Here is a 22,387-nt window from a genome sequence, read left to right as displayed (position 1 = left end):
ACCGAGCAGCGTAAAGGTCTAATTGTGGAAAAGTGTCATGACCAACGCAGTTGCTTATAAACCAAATGACTGTGGTATTTAAGCATCACCCAAGGATATGAACACATAATAAGGCCCAATAATGGCGTTGCAATGCAATGTCAAGCACATCTCACAGTTCGGGATTCTTCAATATGATGGTTATTAGAGATTCTTTGGTGGTCAATAAAGATCTCGATGTACTAATTTTCTCTGGGGATAACAGCCCCAAAGTTCTGCCAATATCACCTGAAGTAGCCCCTCTACCCATTAACCTGATCCTTGCAAATACAAGTCAGGTGAGGCAGACACACAATAGGTCAACATTGAACATATCTTTGGAAACAGGATGAAGTTATACATAGTGCACAAGCATCCCAAAAAAACCTTCTGAAATTATGATTTTGGAAGAATAAGTATGTGTGATACATTATACCGGGCATTTGTGCAAAATGAGAGAGATTGATTTTTCTCCAAAACCTATTTACAAGTTACAATAATTAAAACCGCAGTAAAGTTCCCCTTTACCTGATTGTGTGTCCAGCTGACGACATAGTTACAGCAACCCTGGAAACTTCTGGCAGTCCATGCTGAAGAGCTTGATTGCTCTGTAACCCCTGTATAGATCGTATAAACGGACTCTGCTGACCTCCTGCCTTCTGGGTGGGCTGAGTCAGCAAGGAAACGTGCTCCTGCTTGACGTGCTGCACCAGCACGGTCTGTGGCACAGCTGCCACCTTGTTTGTATTCTGAAACTGCGAGAATCCACGGGTGGTGCTTCTGCTTTTTGCCGGCGAGGTTGCCGAGTAACCCGATGACGTCACAAAATTAGATGTAGAGTGCTCGGCCGAATCGTCATCTATGACTACCAGATCCTTAGGCATCTCCTTGAACTGATACACCAGCCGCTGACCTTCCACTTTGGCCAAAATGCCTCTCTGGTAGTAATATCTAAAAGGAACAAACGATCGTTCAGAATTCAACTCGTTGCTGTACAATGCAAAATAAAGGCAAATAGGATAAGAGCAAACAGAAGGAAAATTGGTAACTGACCTGAACAACTAAAAAAAAAATGAATAAAAATAAGACAAAGCAATGGACCGGCTAATATATAGTGTCCAGCAAGACTGAATTGACACATGTATCAACTCTGGCCCTACTCACCTAAGGGCTCTGCCCATTGTTTCATAGTTCATGTCAGGTTTATTTTTGTGTTTGCCCCACAATTTGGACACAGCCTTCGAGTCCACTAGCTTAAAGATTCCCTTTTCCCTTTGGGTCCATTTAATGTACTTCGGACAAGTGTTCTTATCTTGAAGGAGAGCCAGGAGGAACTCCCAGAGATAAATGGTGTTCCCTAGAAAAGGAAAAAGCCGAGTGTTATGAAAGTGAGGCTGAATACATTATTTTATAAACTACTACTTTACAAACAATCACAATAAACAGTGCAACAAAAAGACATTAGGTAACGTTCAATTCTCTGAAGTACAAAACTGATTTTCCACAATGCGTTCACACATAGCCAAGAATAAAGTATGGGATGATGACTTTTCCAGAGTGATCAAACAAGAATTGGTCTTATGAAAACATCCCATTGCTATTTTCTCATTTGAACTGCCTCTGTTCATATTTGACGATTTATTCAGAGGCTGAAGCCAACACTAATCTCTTGACTAGTTTATCACCACCAGGAATCTGTGTTCTTTTGAGAAGCATGAATAATTATTTCTATTGTAACAAACTATATATTAAGGGACGGTTGTTTTTTTTTAAACTTACAGAATGTCAGACCCTAGATTAATTTTTATTATATAAACATTTATTGACCCCCTCGGGTGAATTGTTCAGGGGATCTATTAGTTGAATCAAAGTATAGGCAAACTATTCAATTAAGAAGTTCCTACTCTAGACTGTATCTGGCTTAGTGTGTTTGTACAGCCTAGCAGGGTGGCAAGGAAAGTTGCTGAAAGTATTAAGGCGTCTATTTCATTATTTCATATTGGCCATCCATTTTCCCAAGCCCTGCAAGCGGCTCTGTCTTTTCTTTTGTGAAAGTAATCAAACTTCGAACAAGGTGGGGGCAATTTTAACCTATCCCGACCTTGGGGAAACTGACAGAATCAGGTGCAATGCTGGTTTTACACTCCACCCAATTTTACTCTCCATTGAAGTAATATTGGGCGGGATATTTAACCATCGCTGCACCCAATCCCGTGGGTTTCCTGCTCGGTGAGTTAAGTTAAAATTACCCATAATAATTCTGTATATAAAACAATGTACAGCCTGATTTTTCCTCCACTAATAAAATGACTTCCTCTTTTGATGCAACCTTAATATTCCTAGGCCAAAAGTATTGGCAGGCAGCTTGTCCCTAGGCCTCCAATAACACTCATCTGTAACTGTCAGGAAGCCGCAGAAACACAACCAGGGCTTCCCCATTACGTCAGTTGTCTCTCCCTTCCTCCATGTGGGAAAATACCTCGCCTCAGCTTGATGCCTCCTCACAGTGGCTTGAGAAAGATCAGGAAGTCACCCTGTTGTTATTCTAGGCACAAGCCCATTATACCACACACCATGGGGGCAGTGTACTAATGTTTGGTGCCAATCTATCACAGCAGCTATTTAGAGAACACTGAATTAAGAAGAGTTGTATGACATATAAGAACATTCTTTTTTTGACGTTTACATATTTTTTGGTGGACATCAAGTGATGAAAGCTCAGAAAATGGAACATTTCCCCATTTTGGGTACCCAGTACCAGTAACCATCATTCCCAGATCAAGGATATAGCTTGTCCAGATACAGAGTAACGCGGACAAATACCGAGGCGGGGGAAGTAACACTACAGTGAATTCTGGTGAAGACCATAGTTTAGGATTTCTTCGTTGGAACTAAATCTGTTGCTTACTCAAAGAAGTATTTCTCATTACAACATTAACAGCATGGAAAGAGATTTTTTAGATCTTAGTGGGCTAAGGGCAGACTATTAGAGTTATGCCCAGTGCGAACAGTTATTAGAACGATCAGATTGACAGACCTTTCCAGAGTAATAGAATGGCCGCAGGAAGTGCAAGTAAAATGTGGGCTGTCAGGTTTAAAACTGATAAAGCCCAATCCTGGGGCAAAGGGGGTGGAATCAAGTGGTAGAATGGCAAGTGCTACAAAATAAAACATTTTTTTGCGTTGTCAGCGGACCCATCAGTGTTATCACAACATCATTTTGCTGATGATACAAAAAGCCGCTGAAAGATAAATCACAATGTTTGCACAACTGTCGAGCTGTCACGCTAATGATGCTTTACCTTTTCCATCCTTATTTTTCTTTTTAATTGGAATGTTTGGAGTCGTGACAGGTGAAGATGGGCGCGCAGGTTTCATCTTCCGACCTGGAAAATCAAATCGCGTCACTCAGTGCGCGCACATGGTACCCTCTGATTAACACTGCTATCTAAACTAGAGCACGCACCGGCACACATGCTGGCCTCATTAACATGTGTGTGCTTGTGTGTCTGACACTGATAACAGCCAATGTGAATGCAATTTGCAGAAATGTTCTAGATGAATACAAGTTTACCTTTGATAGAATTTTGACCACAGAAACAGTCATGACTTTTTTTTAAAAAGGGGCAAAAATAATCAGGGAACCTTTTTGTTCCAGGAATCAAAATCTTTTATGGCTGGACTGAATGGAAAGTGACTTGTGTCATTAGAATGGTGTGTTTAAAACAGATATGCACTGATGGTGCAGTTATACTGCCACTTACATGTTGCGGCAGATGTGTTTAGGTGCGCACCAATACAAAACAGGCATTCTCACTACTGAGCGCATTAAAGCCCCAAGGTGCAGGAGGCCATCTCTTACTGGTTTGACTTTGCTCCCAGTGCAGTCTAACTTCAGTTTTTACAGGAGTTATACTGAATTCGCTGCAAACTAAAATGCACAACAAAGGACGCCCACAAATGTCATTCAGATCACCTTGATCTGGCTTCTGAAAAAGTATTTTATGTATAGGGCACACAACATAAATGCACATTCTTTAACTGTGATGAGGAAAGGTCAGGAGAGCCTGGATTTAAAACTGGTAAATATCAGCCCGACGCAGAATGCCCCATTCTCTCGGAAATTTGCACATCGCATCGGAGCAAGTACCAAGGAGGTGATGTGAAACAAAATTCAGGTATACTTGGAAGTGCTCAATGAACTAACATATTTACCTTATCAAATGTGCAATTACATAACAAAAACTTATTGAGCTAAAATAAATCTGGATGATATGTTTCTTCGCAACATGTTCGAGCACCTCTGGTTACTTTTCTTTCCCCACTAACACAGTCCTCTAATCCAGAATTTACCTTTCTTTTTCTTCTGTTTAAGTGCATTTTTTCTGGGCGATTCATCTGCAGAATCATCTTCATCACCTGCCATCGGAACTGAAGAGCTGTTGATTACCTCTGGGACCTTGTCTGATGTGACAGATACATGAGGAACAGACGCAGTAATTTCTCCATCCAGAGAATGTGCAAATCCGTGAACTAAACAGGGATTTATTTGGGGGGGGGGGGCGTGGGAAGGAAAGAGGTAAAAAAATAGCTTTTCAAGGTTTTGTTGACAAGACATTGGTTTGAGGATTTATTTTTCACAAGTAGAACATGCTGAGTGTTTGGCAGCAATAAGCAAGTGCTGCTGACAGATAAACAAGGAGGTTTCCTTACACAGTATGCAAACTGCACTCCTTCGTAACGCCTGAACATTTTCGATCAGTTAGTATTTTACTTTTCCTTCATTCTGACAAGCACACCAGCAATTTTTCTTCATCCAATTGATGATATTTTATGAAACTCATGGAATTTATCAAATACAAGAAATTGAGCCTCAGGCCAAAGACCTTACTCATTTTGTGCAGTCTACACTTATTTTACATTAGGACAGACATACACCAAACAATTACATCAGGCAGGACGAAGAGTTAAAAAAAAATGCCAAGTGTCATGGAAAAGAAGATGTATGTGTGACCAATACTCACACATTCTCTTTTCGTCCAAGATGGCATTGGGGGATTCCATGTTAAGAAGTGCTTCAGCAGCCTCGATGGTCTCCATTGTTTCATCTTCATCCTGACAGGAAGCTTCCACTGCGGGTCAGAAAGATCCACCAAAATAGGTTAGCGAAGGACAAAGGGCAAACAATTTTTAGCCTACAGGAATGCCGCACAATAAGACAAACATGCCATAAACAGGTCCCGTAGTGAAAACTGAGATATCCACGTACAACTATCAGTCCTTTCAGGGCCAAAACGGGCCAGACAACTCCAGCCACAAATTGGGATTTACGAATTGCTGCAGAGTTTTTAAAAACAGGTTAGATGCATAAAAAAACAGTATAATTGGCATGTTAAAATAAGAATCAACATACACTGCAACCACAACCAACAATGTAGCGCTCGCGTTGTGTGAGCAACAAGAGGGCAATCAAACCTAAATGAGTGTTTTCTCACAAACCCTCTAGGGTAAGATGGGGATGCCAACTAATCACTCCTTTCTGTGCTTTGGCAGCAACACTGACCTCTCCGCTAGTGTTAAAGCCCTGGCAGCAATCTGCAAAAGCTGCAGAGAATCAGAAAAACAAAAGTAATGACTAAACCAGTAGCCGAGGCTGCTCAAATATTAACAACAGACTCCCGTCTGCACTGTACTAGGAAGCCAAGGGGAGCAAGCCAATTGAAGAGCAAGACAGCAGACCAGACTACCTTCAGGTTCCCTGGCAACAGTCAAATGCATTAAGCTAACAAATATAAAATGGGCCCTGGATTTAGGGTTTTCATTTCCATGTGTGAATTTGATCCGATTTTGTATCACAGCCAGAACTTCTACAGGAGCACTAGGTATTTCAATTGATGTTATTTGTATGTGTATGCCACAGCCGCCTGGCTGTGAAATGTTTTTGAAGTTTTGTCCTCTGCAGTGGTTTACTGCTGTGGAAGCTCACTGACTGGAACTTAAAACCAAAAATATGTCCAATGCAGTCAGTAGAAATGTGGAGGAATGTACCACAGTGCTGGAACATTCCATACAATGGCAAGCTGTTAGCACATGTCTCTCGGGAGATCATATATAGAGAAAAATAAACTGTCATTTAAAGGAGACAAAAACCTGAAAAAGTACAACCCCCAAATTACTGATAGACTTCCCATTGCATTGCTCATGATAAATCAGATGACATGCTATTTTGTATCAACCAGGTATTATTTTGCTGCTGTGAAGCTATGTTTTAAAGGCCACAAAGATACATGGCTGTAAATCCTGAGGTCAATTGGAGGTTAATTGTTGCTGGTGAAGGAGATTTGCAGAGTGGTGCATACTTGTAAATTTCTAACTCCAGGTCAGGAGAAAAAACACCTTGGAATGACTGCCTTTCTCCTTTAAGTCTGAAGTGTGATGGGCATGTACTAGACAAGTCTTTTTCAATATGTAAGCAAATCTCTCTTGATAAGTCACAAGGTGAGCTATCCTAGAAGGACAGGAACATTATTAAACGTAAACAATGTATTATTCTGTGGCTAAAGTGTAGGTGCATGTCCCTTTAAGGCTAAAAGATGCAATTGCTCTGCATTCTTGAAATCAATGCTCAGGCAAGTTATAGGACAAGTTGCAGATCAGAATCCTGGTTGTGTCTGTGGGAATGTCAGTTGAAGCTGCAGCTATTCTGGCTCTAGTATTAAATACGATAAAGAGATTCACATTAGAGAGATATGTCTGGAATGCTGATGTACCATTTTTAATATATTTTTGACCTTCTTCTGTCAACAAAACACAGGCAGAAATAATTTCTTGGCATCAAAATTCAGCTCTTTCTGAAAATTGAAGCAGCATTAAATGAAGACTTTCTCTTCTCTTGGAATCCAGTCTCTCTCTCGCTCTTCCTCAGGTTTAGTACATTTAGATGCGTCATGCGAGCACATTTTCTTACATATTCACACACAACCTCTCTTAAAACAAAATAACACTCAATATAAGCTTTTAAAATTTGTCCACTTGTTTTTCAAAATCATTTGAAGAAAAGCTGCTGGGCAGAAGGTGCTAGGATCTAAAGAAAAATATTCCAGCAGGACAGATAACTGAATTATATGGATGCCTCCTGGGAAATTAGGTACATTGCAAAATCCAAATTCAGCTCAGAGTTACAATTCTGGGTCAAAATATTAAGTGCAAACCCAACCATTTGGGAGAAGCTAAAGCCTTTAGTAACAATTCTAAAGAAGGCATTAAATGTCACAAAATAATTCAAGAGTTAAATTTAATCATGTTATTGTGAAATACATATTTTTGATTGTATTTTAACTTTGGACATTAGAATTTTCAGTTAATGAGGAAAAAATGGTAGATTAATTTTTTTTTAAAACACCGAAACCTGATGGCCAGATTGAATAATCGCAGGGTAATATATTGTCACTGTAAAACAGCAGATCTTTGTAACATACAGGCCGTGACAGGGAACTGTGACACTTTAATACTGTAAATGCCTATCACCACTCCACCTGCAGGAACAATTGGTACTTACAATGAGTTTTCAATTAAATGTGCGCCCCACATACCAAGTTCAATATATAATTGAAATATATATTTCTATGTAAATGTCATCTATCCATTCATTGATCTAACGTTTTCCACTGACTCTTAAACACTAGGGCTATTTAAATGTCACAAGGTTTGAGAGAGTCTCAAGTAACTCCATTTGTGGCAAAATTATTTTTGCAGAAAACAAACGACATCATAATATTTGCTTCTGCTAGTATGGACACTAAAATTGATAAGAGCTTTCAATCTGGATTATACGATATGCACATTTCTCCAGGAAGATTCAAACACCATCTCTCTCTCCTCCTCCAACAGTGATGTGGAGATGCCGGTGATGGACTGGGGTGGACAAATGTAAGGAATCTTACAACACCAGGTTATAGTCCAACAAATTTATTTTAAAATCACAAGCTTTCGGAGATTATCTCCTTCGTCAGATGAATGAATGAAAAGGTTCTCAAATCGCATATCTTATACTATGTTGGGACAGCATCACACCAATCAAAAGGTGTCGTTGTTATTCAAACAGGCCAGTCACGGAGAACAGCACGTCCCAGTACACTAGATATACATTGTGTCTATTACACAGGCAGGCAGAAGGAAACTCAAAATAGCAGAGAGAGAGAGAGAGAATTTTAAAAAACATATAATTTTTTCCCCCCTTTTTGCTGGTGGGGTTACGTGTAGCGTGACATGAACCCAAGATCCCGGTTGAGGCCGTCCTCATGGGTGCGGAACTTGGCTATCAACTCCTGGCTGAATGTCCTTGACTGCTGAAGCGTTCCCCGACTGGGAGGGAACCCTCCTTGACATTCAGCCACTGATCTTCGGGTAAGCGTTCTCCAAGGCGGCCTTCGAGACACACGACAACGCAAAATCGTCGAGCAGAAGTTGATAGCCAAGTTCCGCACCCATGAGGACGGCCTCAACCGGGATCTTGGGTTCATGTCACGCTACACGTAACCCCACCAGCAAAAAGGGGGAAAAAAATTATATGTTTTTTAAAATTCTCTCTCTCTCTCTGCCATTTTGAGTTTCCTTCTGCCTGCCTGTGTAATAGACACAATGTATATCTAGTGTACTGGGACGTGCTGTTCTCCGTGACTGGCCTGTTTGAATAACAACGACACCTTTTGATTGGTGTGATGCTGTCCCAACATAGTATAAGATATGCGATTTGAGAACCTTTTCATTCATTCATCTGACGAAGGAGATAATCTCCGAAAGCTTGTGATTTTAAAATAAATTTGTTGGACTATAACCTGGTGTTGTAAGATTCCTTACACTCCTCCAACAGTGCAGTTCAATTACTAGCTTTTAATAGTGCCTTGTCCCTAGCATCCATAACACCAGTAGATCATTGGTTGGATTTCAACCAGCTGTGTTAAAAAATTGGTAATTTTATCTTAATGTAACTGCATTCCAAGTCTGTTCAAAATGGTCCAAGATGCAATATACACTAGTCTCTTTAAATCTTATAAGATTAAAGTATTACAGACAGGGTATTACTGTCAAACAGGCTCTGAATAATATTAACTACAGCCCATACTGCTAATGGGAAATTATAGGAAATCTAGTGGATACAATTACAATGTGCTCGAACTAAGCATCGTTGTCGATTGGTTTGCCCCTTCCCAACTGCAGCATCAATCTCAATCCTGCCAGCCCATGGCTAATGGGAGCTTTCTCACTTCTACTTTACAGTCATCTTAATCAGGAAATCCATCGACCATCTTACAAAGTTGCACGACTCTCCTGTGTTGGTGCACGGCCTGCAGTTCTTGCTTAAGGAGGGGACAGGCACTCCTTTTACTATTTAGCCAGAATACTTCCAAAAATTGCGAACTGCAGCAGAGTTCTCAATTTCTTTTATTAGGACTACATTCTCCTGCAATTAGCACCAGAATGGCCAGTCCAGAGTGTAAAAAGCCAATCCTACATAAAATGATTGCATTGCATTTCCAATGAGTAACAAAAATAACTGTAGAGATCATTATTCCAGCACCAAAACTTTGGGGATTCTTACTAGCTGTCACCGAGTCCAAGACCCAGCTGCTGGCTTCCTCAGGCAGCTTGCGCTCGAGACACAGATAACATTTTGAGATACCGTGAATTTCTTCATTCAAATTGCAAGAACGTCAAACACACAAGCAGCAGCCGATTTCCACAAGCAAAAACCCAGCATGCGTTCAATAAGTGGCTGCTGCAAAAATCGATCACTGAGCAAGATTTGTTGAGTTTTACGACAGACCTTTGCCCCCAGCCCACAAGTTCGAACAGCAACGGGCCGTTACTTAATATATATTGTGCCCGTGTCCCAATCAAGATCCCAGCGAAAAAACGATAAAGAATACCAAAACAGTGTTAAGAATTGTGTCATTCTTCAGGACAATTCACTCCAGATTTCGATCGTGGATTTCATACACTAAAACAGCCACTGACAATTCTACAAAGTCCAGCGCAGGAGACGTTAATTTGGCAAGTGTCCAAAGGTAATTTTAGGTTGCCATTGGCTCCCAATACACAAGTCCCGTGCAATCCACATTGATATAAAATATAAACCTAAAGGCCCACTTTGAGTTGTCTCTAGCCATTTATCTTGGGTCAGCAGACCATCGACAGGGGGCACAGAGCAACGTTCGCTGGCTTGTAAATGCACCAAGCCCATTCGTCATCCTTACGTTGTGATACAACTGCGCACCAGGATGCAATCGCGCAACCAGCTCAATGTCAGGTCATTTCAAACTCAAAATCACAACACCATTTGCACACGTGCAGTGCTCAAACAGTGCTTGCCGAAGCCACCCGCATATGCATAAAACAGCAGGATTGTGTTCCTGGAAGCAGCCTACTCAGAGACTGTCCCCACTCTACTTCATAAATGAGGGAGTACAATATATGTAGGTCACTCCCTTGACACTCAGACAACAACAATTTGTATTTATATAATGCCTTTAATGTAGTAAAACGTCCCATTGCGCCTCACAGAAGCGTAATTAGACATAAATTGACACCGAGCCAAAGGAGGCATTAGGTCAGGTGACCGAAAGCTTGGTCAAAGAGGTAGGTTTTAAGGAGGGTCTAAAAAGGAGAGCGAGGTGGAGGGGTTTGGGAGGGAATTCCAGAGCTTAGGGCCTAGATGGTTGAATGCATGGCTGCCAATGGTGGGGCGAAGGAAGTGGGGGATGCACAAGAGGCCAGAGTTGGAGGAACGCAGATTTCTTGGAGGGTTGCGGGGCTGAGGGAGGTTAGAGAGATAGGAAGGGGCAAGGCCATGAAGGGATTTGAACATGAAGATGAGAATTTTAAAATTCACACGTTATCAAATCTATTGGATTTAATTTCACAACTTGTCAATGGTGGAATTTGCCTCATGGCCCACAAGATAATAGTCCAAGACCTACATCAAATACTCAGATAAAAGCTCTTTAAATGACAGAATGTCAGAGTATGTGTTATGCCACTGACAGAATAGCAGTTCGTAGTGCTGTTGTCGGGTTTATTTTTGCCAATGAGCATCAATACAGTGCAGGAAAATTTGCACTGTAGCAGACCTGTAATTACCATTTCTTCACTATTGTGTTATGTAGTTCAAATGCTTTCTTCAGACACAGCCCATGTTCAGAACAAAATGTACAAAAATACTGGGTGTTCTTCACAGATCAAACGGGCACAGTGCAGGTATTCACACACCCACTAAATTTTACTGCAGGTTCTCAAACTAGTGTTCCTGATCCAAACAGTCCCAGAAGTCATCAGATTTCTGAAATTTCTCTATTTGTTGAATTACCAGTACTTTATTTTGGTTACAGTCTTGGCTCAGTGGTCCTGCACTCGCCTCTGAGCTAGAAGGTTGTGGGTTCAAGTCCCACACCAGAGACTTGAGCACACAACCTAGGCTGACACATGCAGTGCAGTACTGAGGGAGCACTGCACTGTCGGAGGTGCTGTCTTTTAGACGAGATGTAAAACCAAAGTCCCATCCGTCTTCTCAGGTAAGAGTAAAACATCCCATGGTACTATTCGAAGAGCAGGGGAGTTCTCCCCGGTGTCCTGGCCAATATTTATCCCACAACCAACATCACTAAAACTGATTATCCGGTAGTTATCCCATTTTTGTTCATGGGACCTTACTGTGCGCAAATTGGCTGCCGCATTTCCTACATCACAACAGTGACTACACTTCAAAAGTACGTCATTGGCTGTAAAGCACTTTGGGATGCCCTGAGGTCGTGAAAGGCGTTATACAAATGCAAGCCTTTCTTTCTTATATATCCTAGTGATGGCGGGGGGGGGGGGGGGGGGGGGCGGGGGGCGGGGGGGAAGACAGTTTAAAGAATGACATTGCTGAGGGGAGGGAGGGAACAAAGAATGCCAATGGAGTACATCCTACTTTGAGGTTTCCCTGGAAAAGCTTTCAAGAAACAATCATCTACTGCTTAGGAAAAATCCTTGTAAAATCACTGCCACACATACCTATAGAGGCCAGAGAAGTGAGCTCGTAAAATAGTAAGGCAACACCTGGCTTATATTGGCTTCTGTGCCATTCAGCAAATGCCTTCATTTGGAACAGTGGGAATCTATCATTGGTTTGAATACTGATTTACACAATCCTTTTTATTCAATTACTACATTAAAAAGAAAACCTTCTGATTACCAACTTGAAATTATTTTCCAAAAACGTGCAGTAAAGATGGTCATTAACCCATCATTTGATCATCGCACAAGAATTAGGAGTGACTGTCACTCCTCTACAGAAAGCTGCAATTAGTAACAAAGGGAAACAACATCACCTCATATAGTTTGTAACTTACTGGTTACAATTGAGGGGGTCCATGTAACAGCAATAAATTACTCAAGCTTCACTCTTTCAATTCGTTATTTGACCCCCTCAATTGTAACCAGTAAGTTACAAACATTATCCTCTAATTTCATATTGTTACACCCAAAGATACAATTTAATACAGGTAAACAAAAGTCCCCCTCTCATTTTCTCCACTATTTTTCGGAATGGCGCAGCCCCAGTTGCAGCTTCCCTTCCAGTACTTTGCCCATGTGGCAATTCTTTATTGGCAGCCTAAGCAGACAGTGACCTTTAACGAGGCGTCTCAACAATGGGGGCTATCAGAGCCAAGCCTAATCCTGCCCTCACCCAATGTTCAGACATGAGCACCTTCCAGCAAGACAGCAGACAGTGATCAGAAGTGGGAACCCTGTCTGATGTTCTCTCTCTCTAATCTGGAGGTGAACTGTTGTACCCCACCCTGGGTGAGATGAGGTAACTCAGTGCAGATCAAGGATTGAAACCAGAACTTTCTTGATTTGAGAGACTCGGTCCCACACTGAGCAGTGCACTTAAAACTGAGCCAGAGGGGAAACTTGAATCAATGTATCTTTACCGATGTTTTGCCTAAGTGAATATGGGGGACGAGAACTAGACCCATAGTTGACTAGAGCTCTCCCAATGATTGATAAATGACAATGTAAACAGCAGCCATACAATAAACTATACAAACTGAATCTCTAAATGCAATGTCCCAACTTTGTTCCCTCCTGCTAGGTCAAGGGCATATTGTGCCACTATCAAATTAATTTTTCTAAATGGTGGGGGCTGGAGTTTTAATTATCCATCCTGCACTGCACTACCACCAGCATTAGCAAAGTAAACCACAGATGGTACAATGAAAATCCTGTTACAATACCATCAAGTGCAATCCTGCAGTACTGCAGAGTCAGCAAGTCTGCCAATGAGACAAGCTGCCGTTCAGAGATTATCCAGCGCCATCAGCTGCATATACTGTCCTTTGTGCTTTTTGACAAATGGACTCTTAAAATCATGTCACATTTACTGCTGCCTTCACTGCCATTGTGGTGAAGAGTCATAGAAACCTCGCTGCACACAGTACACTGTAAGATTGTGTTTGTCGGTACTGAAACTGTTTTTTTGTTGGGATATCAATGATGTGCCCTTCATACACCAGTAATAGCGAATGATAATATTCTCAACAGTTGACAGCGAGAAGTAATCCTTTCCAACAGCTCTAGTGCCACATTCTGAGTCACTATATTGATCATTCATATACACTCTCTAAGTGTCATGTAAATAACATTTACAAAAGCATTGATGAACTTGTTACATAAACCTCCCACAATGGGCAAACAGGTAAAAGCACTACCTGGTGTAAATTAAGCCATATCGACCTAAAGGTCCTCAGTACCTATTTCTGTCCTACAACAGCTCATCTCAGTGCAGCGCAGCAGTTGGGGGCACTACAGTGGGGTTGGCTTGATAGAACGGTGCGTCAGCCATGGCTCAATGATAGGACTCTCGCCTGAGTCAGATGGTTGTGGGTTCGAGTGCCTCTCCAGGGAGTCGAGGACAAAATCTAGGCCGACACTCCAGTGCTGCATTGTCGGACGTACTGTCTTTCAGATGAGACGTTCACCTGAGAGGGCAGACGGGGCCTCAGTTTGACGTAAAATATCCCATGGTACCATTCAAAGAAGAGCAGGAGTTCTCTCCAGTGTCCTGGCCAATATTTATCTCTCAACCAATGCTGCCAAGAAAATAGATTAGCTGGTCATTTATCTCATTGCTGTTTGTGGGACCTTGCTGTGCGCAAATTGGCTGCCGCGTTTCCAGCATTACAACAGTGACTACACTTCAAAAAACTACTTAATTGGCTGTAATGCACTCTGGGACATCTTGTGTCCCTGACAAGTTCAGGGAAAATCCACCAGAATTCCCGTTCCTGATGACTATCCGGTCAGTGACTGCTGCGCATGTGAGAACACAAGCAAGCTCGACTGTGATGCATCTCACAGTCAAAAAGCTGAAGACTTACAGCGCACACATGACAAATGACTACTGAGGTCAGTTAACAGAGGATTTCCAACACCCAAGCAATCGTGCCCTCGCAAGAGTCAGTACCATCGAGAGGACGAGAGGAAAAGGAGGGGAAAAATTTTTAAAACCACAAGGTGCTGTTTGGAAAGATCACAAACAACATGCAACTCAGACTCGAGATTTTTATTCCGCGGACTGGTTTCGATGGCCTGAGGGTGTTGGAGGGGAATTTTCCAGAGTATTTTTTCCCTATTGGCCCTGGGTTTTCTGCCTCTCCCAGGAAATTATGTGGGGGCAGGAAATGTCTGCTCATGATGCTTCAGTCATTGTAAGTGTGGGGCAGTATTGATGGGCCAGCTGGCTTTTTCCTGCCATTTTCCATTCCATTTATTTTCAAATGTTCGTATGAATTAAACAGCAGCAGCATTTTACAAAACAGAACAAAAAACATGACAGGGTATTTGTAATTGGGGCGACAGTCACAGAGTCTGTGATTTTCACAATCTCTGCTCAAAATCATTGCTGCCACATCGGGTAATTCTACAAACCCAATGATTTTCATCCCAAGATCATAATGCTATTGATAGCAGTGGTACATAGCTGTTCAATGTGCAAGCCCTTCCAGACAAACTGTTCTAACAGAATAAATCACAAAAATGTCCAAACGGCAAATCATGAAGATCATTAAATGGTTTTCAAACCTATTGCTTCAAGTTCCTGAAGCAATTAGCATAAGGTTTAACAGAGTTACTTTATACCAATTCTAATAGTCTCCACCCACCTCAGACCACAAGCAGCTCTTCCAATAAGTTAAACTCATTTTCAAGCCCCATCACTAGATTTGCACAAACATCGAAATCAACTACTAGGATGAACAGACTTTACTAGATTAAATACAAGGCATGTCCTCATTCAAAGGGAAATCCACTGTATTGATCTGACAAGAAGTTTACTCCTTGTAGGGGCATCAAAAATAATCAATTTATGGCAGTGCAACAGTCAATATTCCACACTTTCATAAATGTGAAATTACACGATCAATTTTTAATCTTCTCACAGTAGGCTTTGGAGAAGGAAAATTATTAACATTACCTCGTGAAAAAAAAAATTGCTACTCCTGTTGACTCTACATTTTCCTGGTGTGAATTTTTCAAACTGGACAGAGGGCGACAATCCACCTGGTACCTTATCACGTGTTTAACAAAAAAAATGATGCGCCGTGTTCCCGACTGTCAATCCGAGCAGCTGTGAGATCAAAGCATCTGCTAACTTCCGTGTTTACAAGCCTGCCTGAAACTCCAAGACTTCAATTTCATCGGCCGAGGACATCCGCGAAACTGGATCAAGCCCCCACTGTGGGGTGAGCTCGCCGTCTCGCCGTCTCCCCCCCGAGCCCTCGGGTTAATTTCACGTCTATTTCGGTGGACCCTGGACGGGTTCCCCAGTCAGTTTCAGACGGAATATGTACATTTCAAATCTCCATCTCACAACTTCCCTCCCCCCTCAACAAAATAAAACTTCTCACCCGCTCGCCGCCCCGTTACAAAACTTTTTGGAAACTTTCTGAAAGTTTTGAGGCTGTCCCGCAACTTTCTGAATTGGCCCCCCACCCACCCACCCACTCACTCACTCACTCACTCACCCACTCACTCACTCACTCACTCACCCACCCACCCACTCACTCACTCACCCACTCACCAGCCCAGCGCTTACCTGCCCGGATCAATAAATCCAACGGGGTTTTCATCCCCCCGTAGACGGGAAAGGCCATGGAGAAATCCGCTAGCTTTCGCTCTCCTCCTCTCCCGGTGCCACGTCTGGTTTAAAAGGCTCGGCAGTCGCTTCCATAGAGGTTGCGCGGCGCCCTGGGGCTCGGCTCCCTGAATTCCCCCTCCCACCTGCCCGGCCTGAAGGTGTCGGTTTTCCCGGTGATTTCCCTCCTTCCCCCCCCTCTCACTTTCCCTTTTCCCCTTGTTTTCCCAAACCGGAAGTGTTCGATCAAAGTGGGATCGCATCGAACTTCATTTTCACAAACTTTGAGCCAAACTTCCGGGATCGGGCGGCAGTGCGCAGGCGCGGGGGGGGGGGGGGGGGGGGGCACAAACACAACACACAACACAACACACCTCCACCTCGCCTTCCCCAGCGACTCTCTGCCCATCCCCAGAGAGAGAGAGAGAGCAGGCTGTTCCCCCCCCACAGTGGGAGAAATGGTAGATTTGACGTTTTAAGTGAAAGAGTGGCACAGATTGCAAACCCCCCCCCCATTGAAAACAGCCGTGTGCTTTAGATGAAAGAGTCAGATATTAGGGTCACGCATGCTTAAACCAAAATCAACTGAGCTCACTGCTCTGGGTCATCAGCAGCTGATCTGGAAAGTAAGGACTCAAGTCTTTGCGACGGATTCCGAAACGGTAAATCTCTGTCCCCTCTACTGCGCTCTCCAGTTGGGCACAATGTCATTCCATTTTGTAAACAATTTTACAACACCAAGTTATAGTCCAGCAATTTTATTTTAAATTCACAAGCTTTCGGAGGCTTCCTCCTTCCTCAGGTGAACGATGTGGAAATGAAATCCTCGAAATGAAGTCGCATTTATAATTCACAGAACAATGCTTGGTGAGTACAGACAGTTTTTTCAACTGCCCGTTGCCAAGGCAATCAGTGTGCAGACAGACAGGTGTTACCTGCCAGGTCTCACAGAATATCGCAGCAAATTACCTAGCTTTCAAGAGGTGGAGATGCCGGTGATGGACTGGGGTTGACAATTGTAAACAATTTTACAACACCAAGTTATAGTCCAGCAATTTTATTTTAAATTCACATGCTTTCGGAGACTTCCTCCTTCCTCAGGTAAATGAGGAAGGAGGAAGGAGGAAGTCTCCTTTACCTGAGGAAGGAGGAAGTCTCATTTACCTGAGGAAGGAGGAAGTCTCATTTACCTGAGGAAGGAGGAAGTCTCCGAAAGCTTGTGAATTTAAAATAAAATTGCTGGACTATAACTTGGTGTTGTAAAATTGTTTACAGCTTTCAAGAGAACAGCGTCCACGACACCACACAACCCTGCCGCGGTAACCTCTGCAAGACATGCCAGATCATCGACACAGATACCACCATCACACGAGAGGACACCACCCACCAGGTGCATGGTTCATACTCCTGTGACTCGGCCAACGTTGTCTACCTCATACGTTGCAGGAAAGGATGCCCCAGAGCATGGTACATTGGCGAGACCATGCAGACGCTGCGACAACGGATGAACGGACACCGCGCAACAATCGCCAGGCAGGAGGGTTCCCTCCCAGTCGGGGAACACTTCAGCAGTCAAGGACATTCAGCCACCGACCTTCGGGTAAGCATACTCCAAGGCGGCCTTCGAGACACACGACAACGCAAAATCGTCGAGCAGAAATTGATTGCCAAGTTCCGCACCCATGAGGACAGCCTCAACCGGGATCTTGGGTTCATGTCACGCTACACGTTACCCCACCAGCGAACAAATGTTATCTGTTTTTAATATAACGGGTCAGTTGCTGTCTTTTCTATGTTTCTACCTCTCTATCTCTGTTTTTTTTTGTTTGTTGTTTTTTTTTTGGTGATTTGTATATTCTGTGAGACCTGGCAGGTAACACCTGTCTGTCTGCACACTGATTGCCTTGGCAACGGGCAGTTGAAAAAACTGTCTGTACTCACCAAGCATTGTTCTGTGAATTATAAATGCGACTTCATTTCGAGGATTTCATTTCCACATCGTTCACCTGAGGAAGGAGGTAGCCTCCGAAAGCTTGTGAATTTAAAATAAAATTGCTGGACTATAACTTGGTGTTGTAAAATTGTTTACAATTGTCAACCCCAGTCCATCACCGGCATTCCATTTTGTGTCACGGTTGAATGGCAATGCCAAGGTGTCTAGTCAATGTTAATAGAATCGTAGAATGATACAGCCCTGAAGGAGGCCATTCAGCCCATCATGCCTGTGCCGCATCTTTGAAAGAGCTATCCAATTTGTCCCAATTCTCCGCTCTTTCCCCATAGCTCTGCAAATTTTTCCCCTTCAAGTATTTATCCAATTCCCTTTTGAAAGTTACTAATGAATCTGCTTCCACCACTCTGACAGTCCATTCCAGATCATAACAATTTGCTGTGTAAATTATTTAATCCTCATGTCACCTCTGGTTCTTTAGCCAATTACCTTAAATCTGTGTCCTCTGGTTACTGACCCTTCTGCCACTGGAAAGAGTTTCTCCTTATTTACTCAGTCAAAACCCTTCATGATTTTGAACACTATCAAATCTCCCTTTAATCTTCTCTGCTCCAAGGAGAACAACCCCAGTTTCTCGAGTCCCTCCACATAACTGAAGGGCATGATTTTTACATGAAGGTGGGAATGGACCAGGGGGAGGGGACGGGGAGGGGGAGGGGACGGGGAGGGGGAGGGGGAGGGGGAGGGGACGGGGAGGGGGAGGGGACGGGGAGGGGGAGGGGACGGGGAGGGGGATGGGGAGGGGAGGGGGAGGGGGGGAGGGGGAGGGGGAGGGGGGGGGAGGGACGGGAGGGAAGGGACCGGGGTGGGGGAGGAAGGTAATTGGATGCAAAACCTTGAAGTAAAGTTGGCAAGTCGCAACAATGAGGGTAATAAATTTTACTTCCGGGTTTCGCCCCCGGCAACCAGCCTGATTGACAGGCTGGATGTCGGGTGGGAATTGGAGAGGATGGAGAGAGAGATTGTGGGCCATGGAGGACATGGCGGGGTGGGGGGATATGGGGAGTGGGGATGTAGGCCGTGGAGGATATAACAGACCGGGAGGGGATCAGATCGGCAGGAGATCGGAGGACATCAAGAAAAGGTTGGGGTCAGGAGGAGTCGGAGGTATGGAGGGGTCTTGGCCATCGGGAGGAGGGAGTGATCGCGGGGGTCCTGTCAGCCAGGTGAGCTTGTTGGGCCTGGATGAAGCACTCCTGCTCATCCTGGTCCACAAGCAGTGCAATAAAGGCACTCACCTGATGGATCCGGCCCTCCTCGCCTGCTTTCACCTGATGTGAAACCCGAACAGGTACGGTTAAATTCGTTTTACATTTCTAATACACAAAAAATTAAATGCCTCAACTATCCCAATGAGGTACATTGCCCCTTTAAATATCGGCCCACCGGCTTTAAATGGGGACGAGACTCCCGGGTTTCTGCGCGTACCTTAATGCGCCTGGATTAAACCCGGAATTGGGCACGTTGGAGCCAGATGCTGTCCCGCTGAAGAATTCAACTATTTTTATTACCTACCCACCCACAAAGTCTCCCATCCCTGGTACCATTCTAGTATATCTCTTTTGCACCCTCTCTAAGGCCTTGACATCCTTCCTGAAGTGTGGTGCCCAGAATTGAACACAATACTCCAGCTGAGGCCTAACCAGTGTCTTATAATGGTTTAGCATAACTTCCTCGCTTTTGCACTCTATTTATACAGCCAAGGATCCCATATGGCTTTTTAACAGACTTCTCAACTTGTCCTGCCACCTTCAAAGACTTGTGTACATACACCCCCAGGTCTCTGTGTTCCTCTTTAAAATTCTACCATTTAGTTTATATTGCCTCTTCCTACCAAAATGAATCACTTCACACTTCTCTGCGTTAAATTTCACCAGTCTAGCTATGTTCTCCTGAAGTCTGTCACTTTCCTCCTCCCTGTTTACCACATTTCCGAGTTTCGTGTCATCTGCAAACTTTGAAATTATTCCCTGTATACCCAAGTCCAGGTCATTAATATATATCAAAAAGAGCAACGGTTCTAATACTGACCCCTGGGGACCCCACTGCACTTCCCTCCAGTCTGAAAAACAACTGTTTACCACTACTGTCTGCTTTCTGACCCTTGGCCAATTTCATATCCATGCAGCAACTGCCCCTTTAATCCCATGGGCTTCAATTTTGCTAACAAGTCTACTATGTGGTACTTTATCAAACGTCTTTTGAAAGTCCAAATACAACATCAACCATATTACCCTCATAAACCCTCTCCATTACTTCATCAAAGAACTCAATCAAGTTAATCAAACACAATTTGCCTTTAACAAATCCGAGCTGGCTTTCATTTATTAACCCATATTTTTCCAAGTGTCAATTCATTTTGTCCTGGATTATTATCTCTAAAAGTTTCCCCACCACCGACGTTAGGCTGACTGGCCTGTAGTTGCTGGGTTTATCCCTCTCCCCCTTTGTGAACAGGGGTGTAAGATTTGCAATCCTCCAGTCATCTGGCACCACTCCCATATCTAAGGAGGATGGCAAAATTGTGGCCGGAGCCTCCGCTATTTCCACCCTTACTTCCCTCAGCGACCTAGAATGCATCCTATTTGGACCGGGTGACTTTTCTACTTTGAGCGCTGCCAATCTTTTAAGTACCTCCTCTTTATCTATTTTTATCCTATCCAATATCGCTCCTACCTCCTCCTTTACTGTGACATTGGCATCATCCTTTTCTCTAGTGAAGACAGATGCAAAGTATTCATTTAGTACCTCAGCCATGCCCTTGGCCTCGACAAGATGATCTCTGTTTTGGTCCCTAATCGGCCCCACCCTTCCTTTGACTACTATTCATATGTTTATAAAAGACTTCGGAGTTCTCTTTTATGTTACCCACCAATCTATTCTCCTACACTCTAGAATTTACCCAGAGCCAAGGTAAAAGTAACTATCAGCATCTAAACAGAACAATCTGTTTTAGTCTCATTCTAGCAGTGCAGGATTTCTGTCGAATGATCCGAGTGAGGGGAGTAGAGAGAGGGACAACCAAACTCACGTTAAGACAGTGAGATTTTACAATTGAAAATTCTTTCAGTGGTGGATATGCCCCAGCATCACAACAAAAGTGCAGAAACAAGGCAGCAAAGTAGCTAATATATCATGTTTATGTACCAAATAAAAAGATGCTTTTACACTATTTATTGCTGGACTATAACTTGATGTTGTAAAATTGTTTACAATTGTCAACCCCAGTCCATCACCGGCATCTCCACATCATGGCTACCATCGACACCACAAACTGCCAGCTCACAGTGGAAAGGATATCCAAGAAGATCGCGCCTATAGACACAGACATTAAGTTTTTACAGAGCTGCAAGAAAGCAGACAAGATCCCGAAAGGACTACAGATCACGAACCCACTCAAGTCCACATACAACTCGGATTACACTGAGAGACTCTGCCGTCGTACCTCTCGCACACTCCGCAACCATCTCGTACACCAACTCTACAGCAGACGCCGCAACCTCGAAACCAAGATAGAGTCCATACTCTCAACCTGTACTCAGGACACAGCAGACCAGCTACGAGATACCGCCAAACAGACGAGGCAACGGAACTACGCTGTCTACATGAAAACCAAGAGCAGGAAGCTTGAGAAACTCAGCATCACCACCAGCATCGACCAAGCTTCCCCTGGTACCATGGTTGCAACCACAGGGAAGTCTATCGTCAATTTGTCCGACCATACCCTTCAACCAGACGAAATCGAAGTTCTCAGCCGAGGGCTCAATTTCTGCCCCACTACCAAAATGGACCCCACTAGTCTCGCGGCAGACACAGAGGAATTCATCAGGAGAATGAGGCTCCGGGAATTCTACCACAAACCCCAAGATTTCAACAGCGAACTCAATGAGACAATCAATGATCCGGAACAGCAGACAGAGGGATCCGCAGTACAGCAACCGAAGAGGAAAGAGTCACACTGGACTCCTCCGGAGGGTCGCTGCCCTCAGCTTGACATGTATGCTCAAGCTGTCAGGAAATGCGTCAATGCCAGATTCATCAGCCGCACTCGGAAGACAGTCCAGAATATCACCCGAGCACAACGCAACGCCATCAAAGCTCTCAAGACCAACCGCAACATCGTCATCAAACCAGCGGACAAAGGAGGAGCCATCGTCATACAGAACAGAACGGACTATTGCAAA

At 43.6% G+C, this 22,387-nt stretch overlaps 1 protein-coding gene across 7 annotated transcripts in view; it reads right to left on the bottom strand.

Moving 5' to 3' along the window:
- Positions 1-22,387, bottom strand: part of elf1 (E74-like ETS transcription factor 1) — a 225,288-nt gene that overhangs the window by 2,939 nt on the left and 199,962 nt on the right. For 6 of the 7 annotated variants that reach the window (XM_067996872.1, XM_067996873.1, XM_067996877.1 and 3 more), the window contains 5 exons: positions 5,043-5,150; positions 4,372-4,551; positions 3,321-3,404; positions 1,183-1,375; positions 547-969 (listed from right to left, as the gene is read on the bottom strand). In XM_067996872.1, coding sequence (XP_067852973.1) covers positions 547-969; positions 1,183-1,375; positions 3,321-3,404; positions 4,372-4,551; positions 5,043-5,150 — 988 coding nt within the window. Of the gene's footprint in view, positions 1-546; positions 970-1,182; positions 1,376-3,320; positions 3,405-4,371; positions 4,552-5,042; positions 5,151-16,153; positions 16,359-22,387 lie in introns of those variants that run through there. The other variant, XM_067996878.1, reaches the window with a different exon arrangement.

Source organism: Heptranchias perlo, chromosome 15 (genome assembly GCF_035084215.1).
Source record: "Heptranchias perlo isolate sHepPer1 chromosome 15, sHepPer1.hap1, whole genome shotgun sequence".
In the NCBI taxonomy this organism is placed as follows: Eukaryota; Metazoa; Chordata; class Chondrichthyes; order Hexanchiformes; family Hexanchidae; genus Heptranchias; species Heptranchias perlo.
The sequence above is the reverse complement of the archived record's forward strand: the minus strand, read 5'-3'. Positions and strand labels throughout refer to the sequence as shown.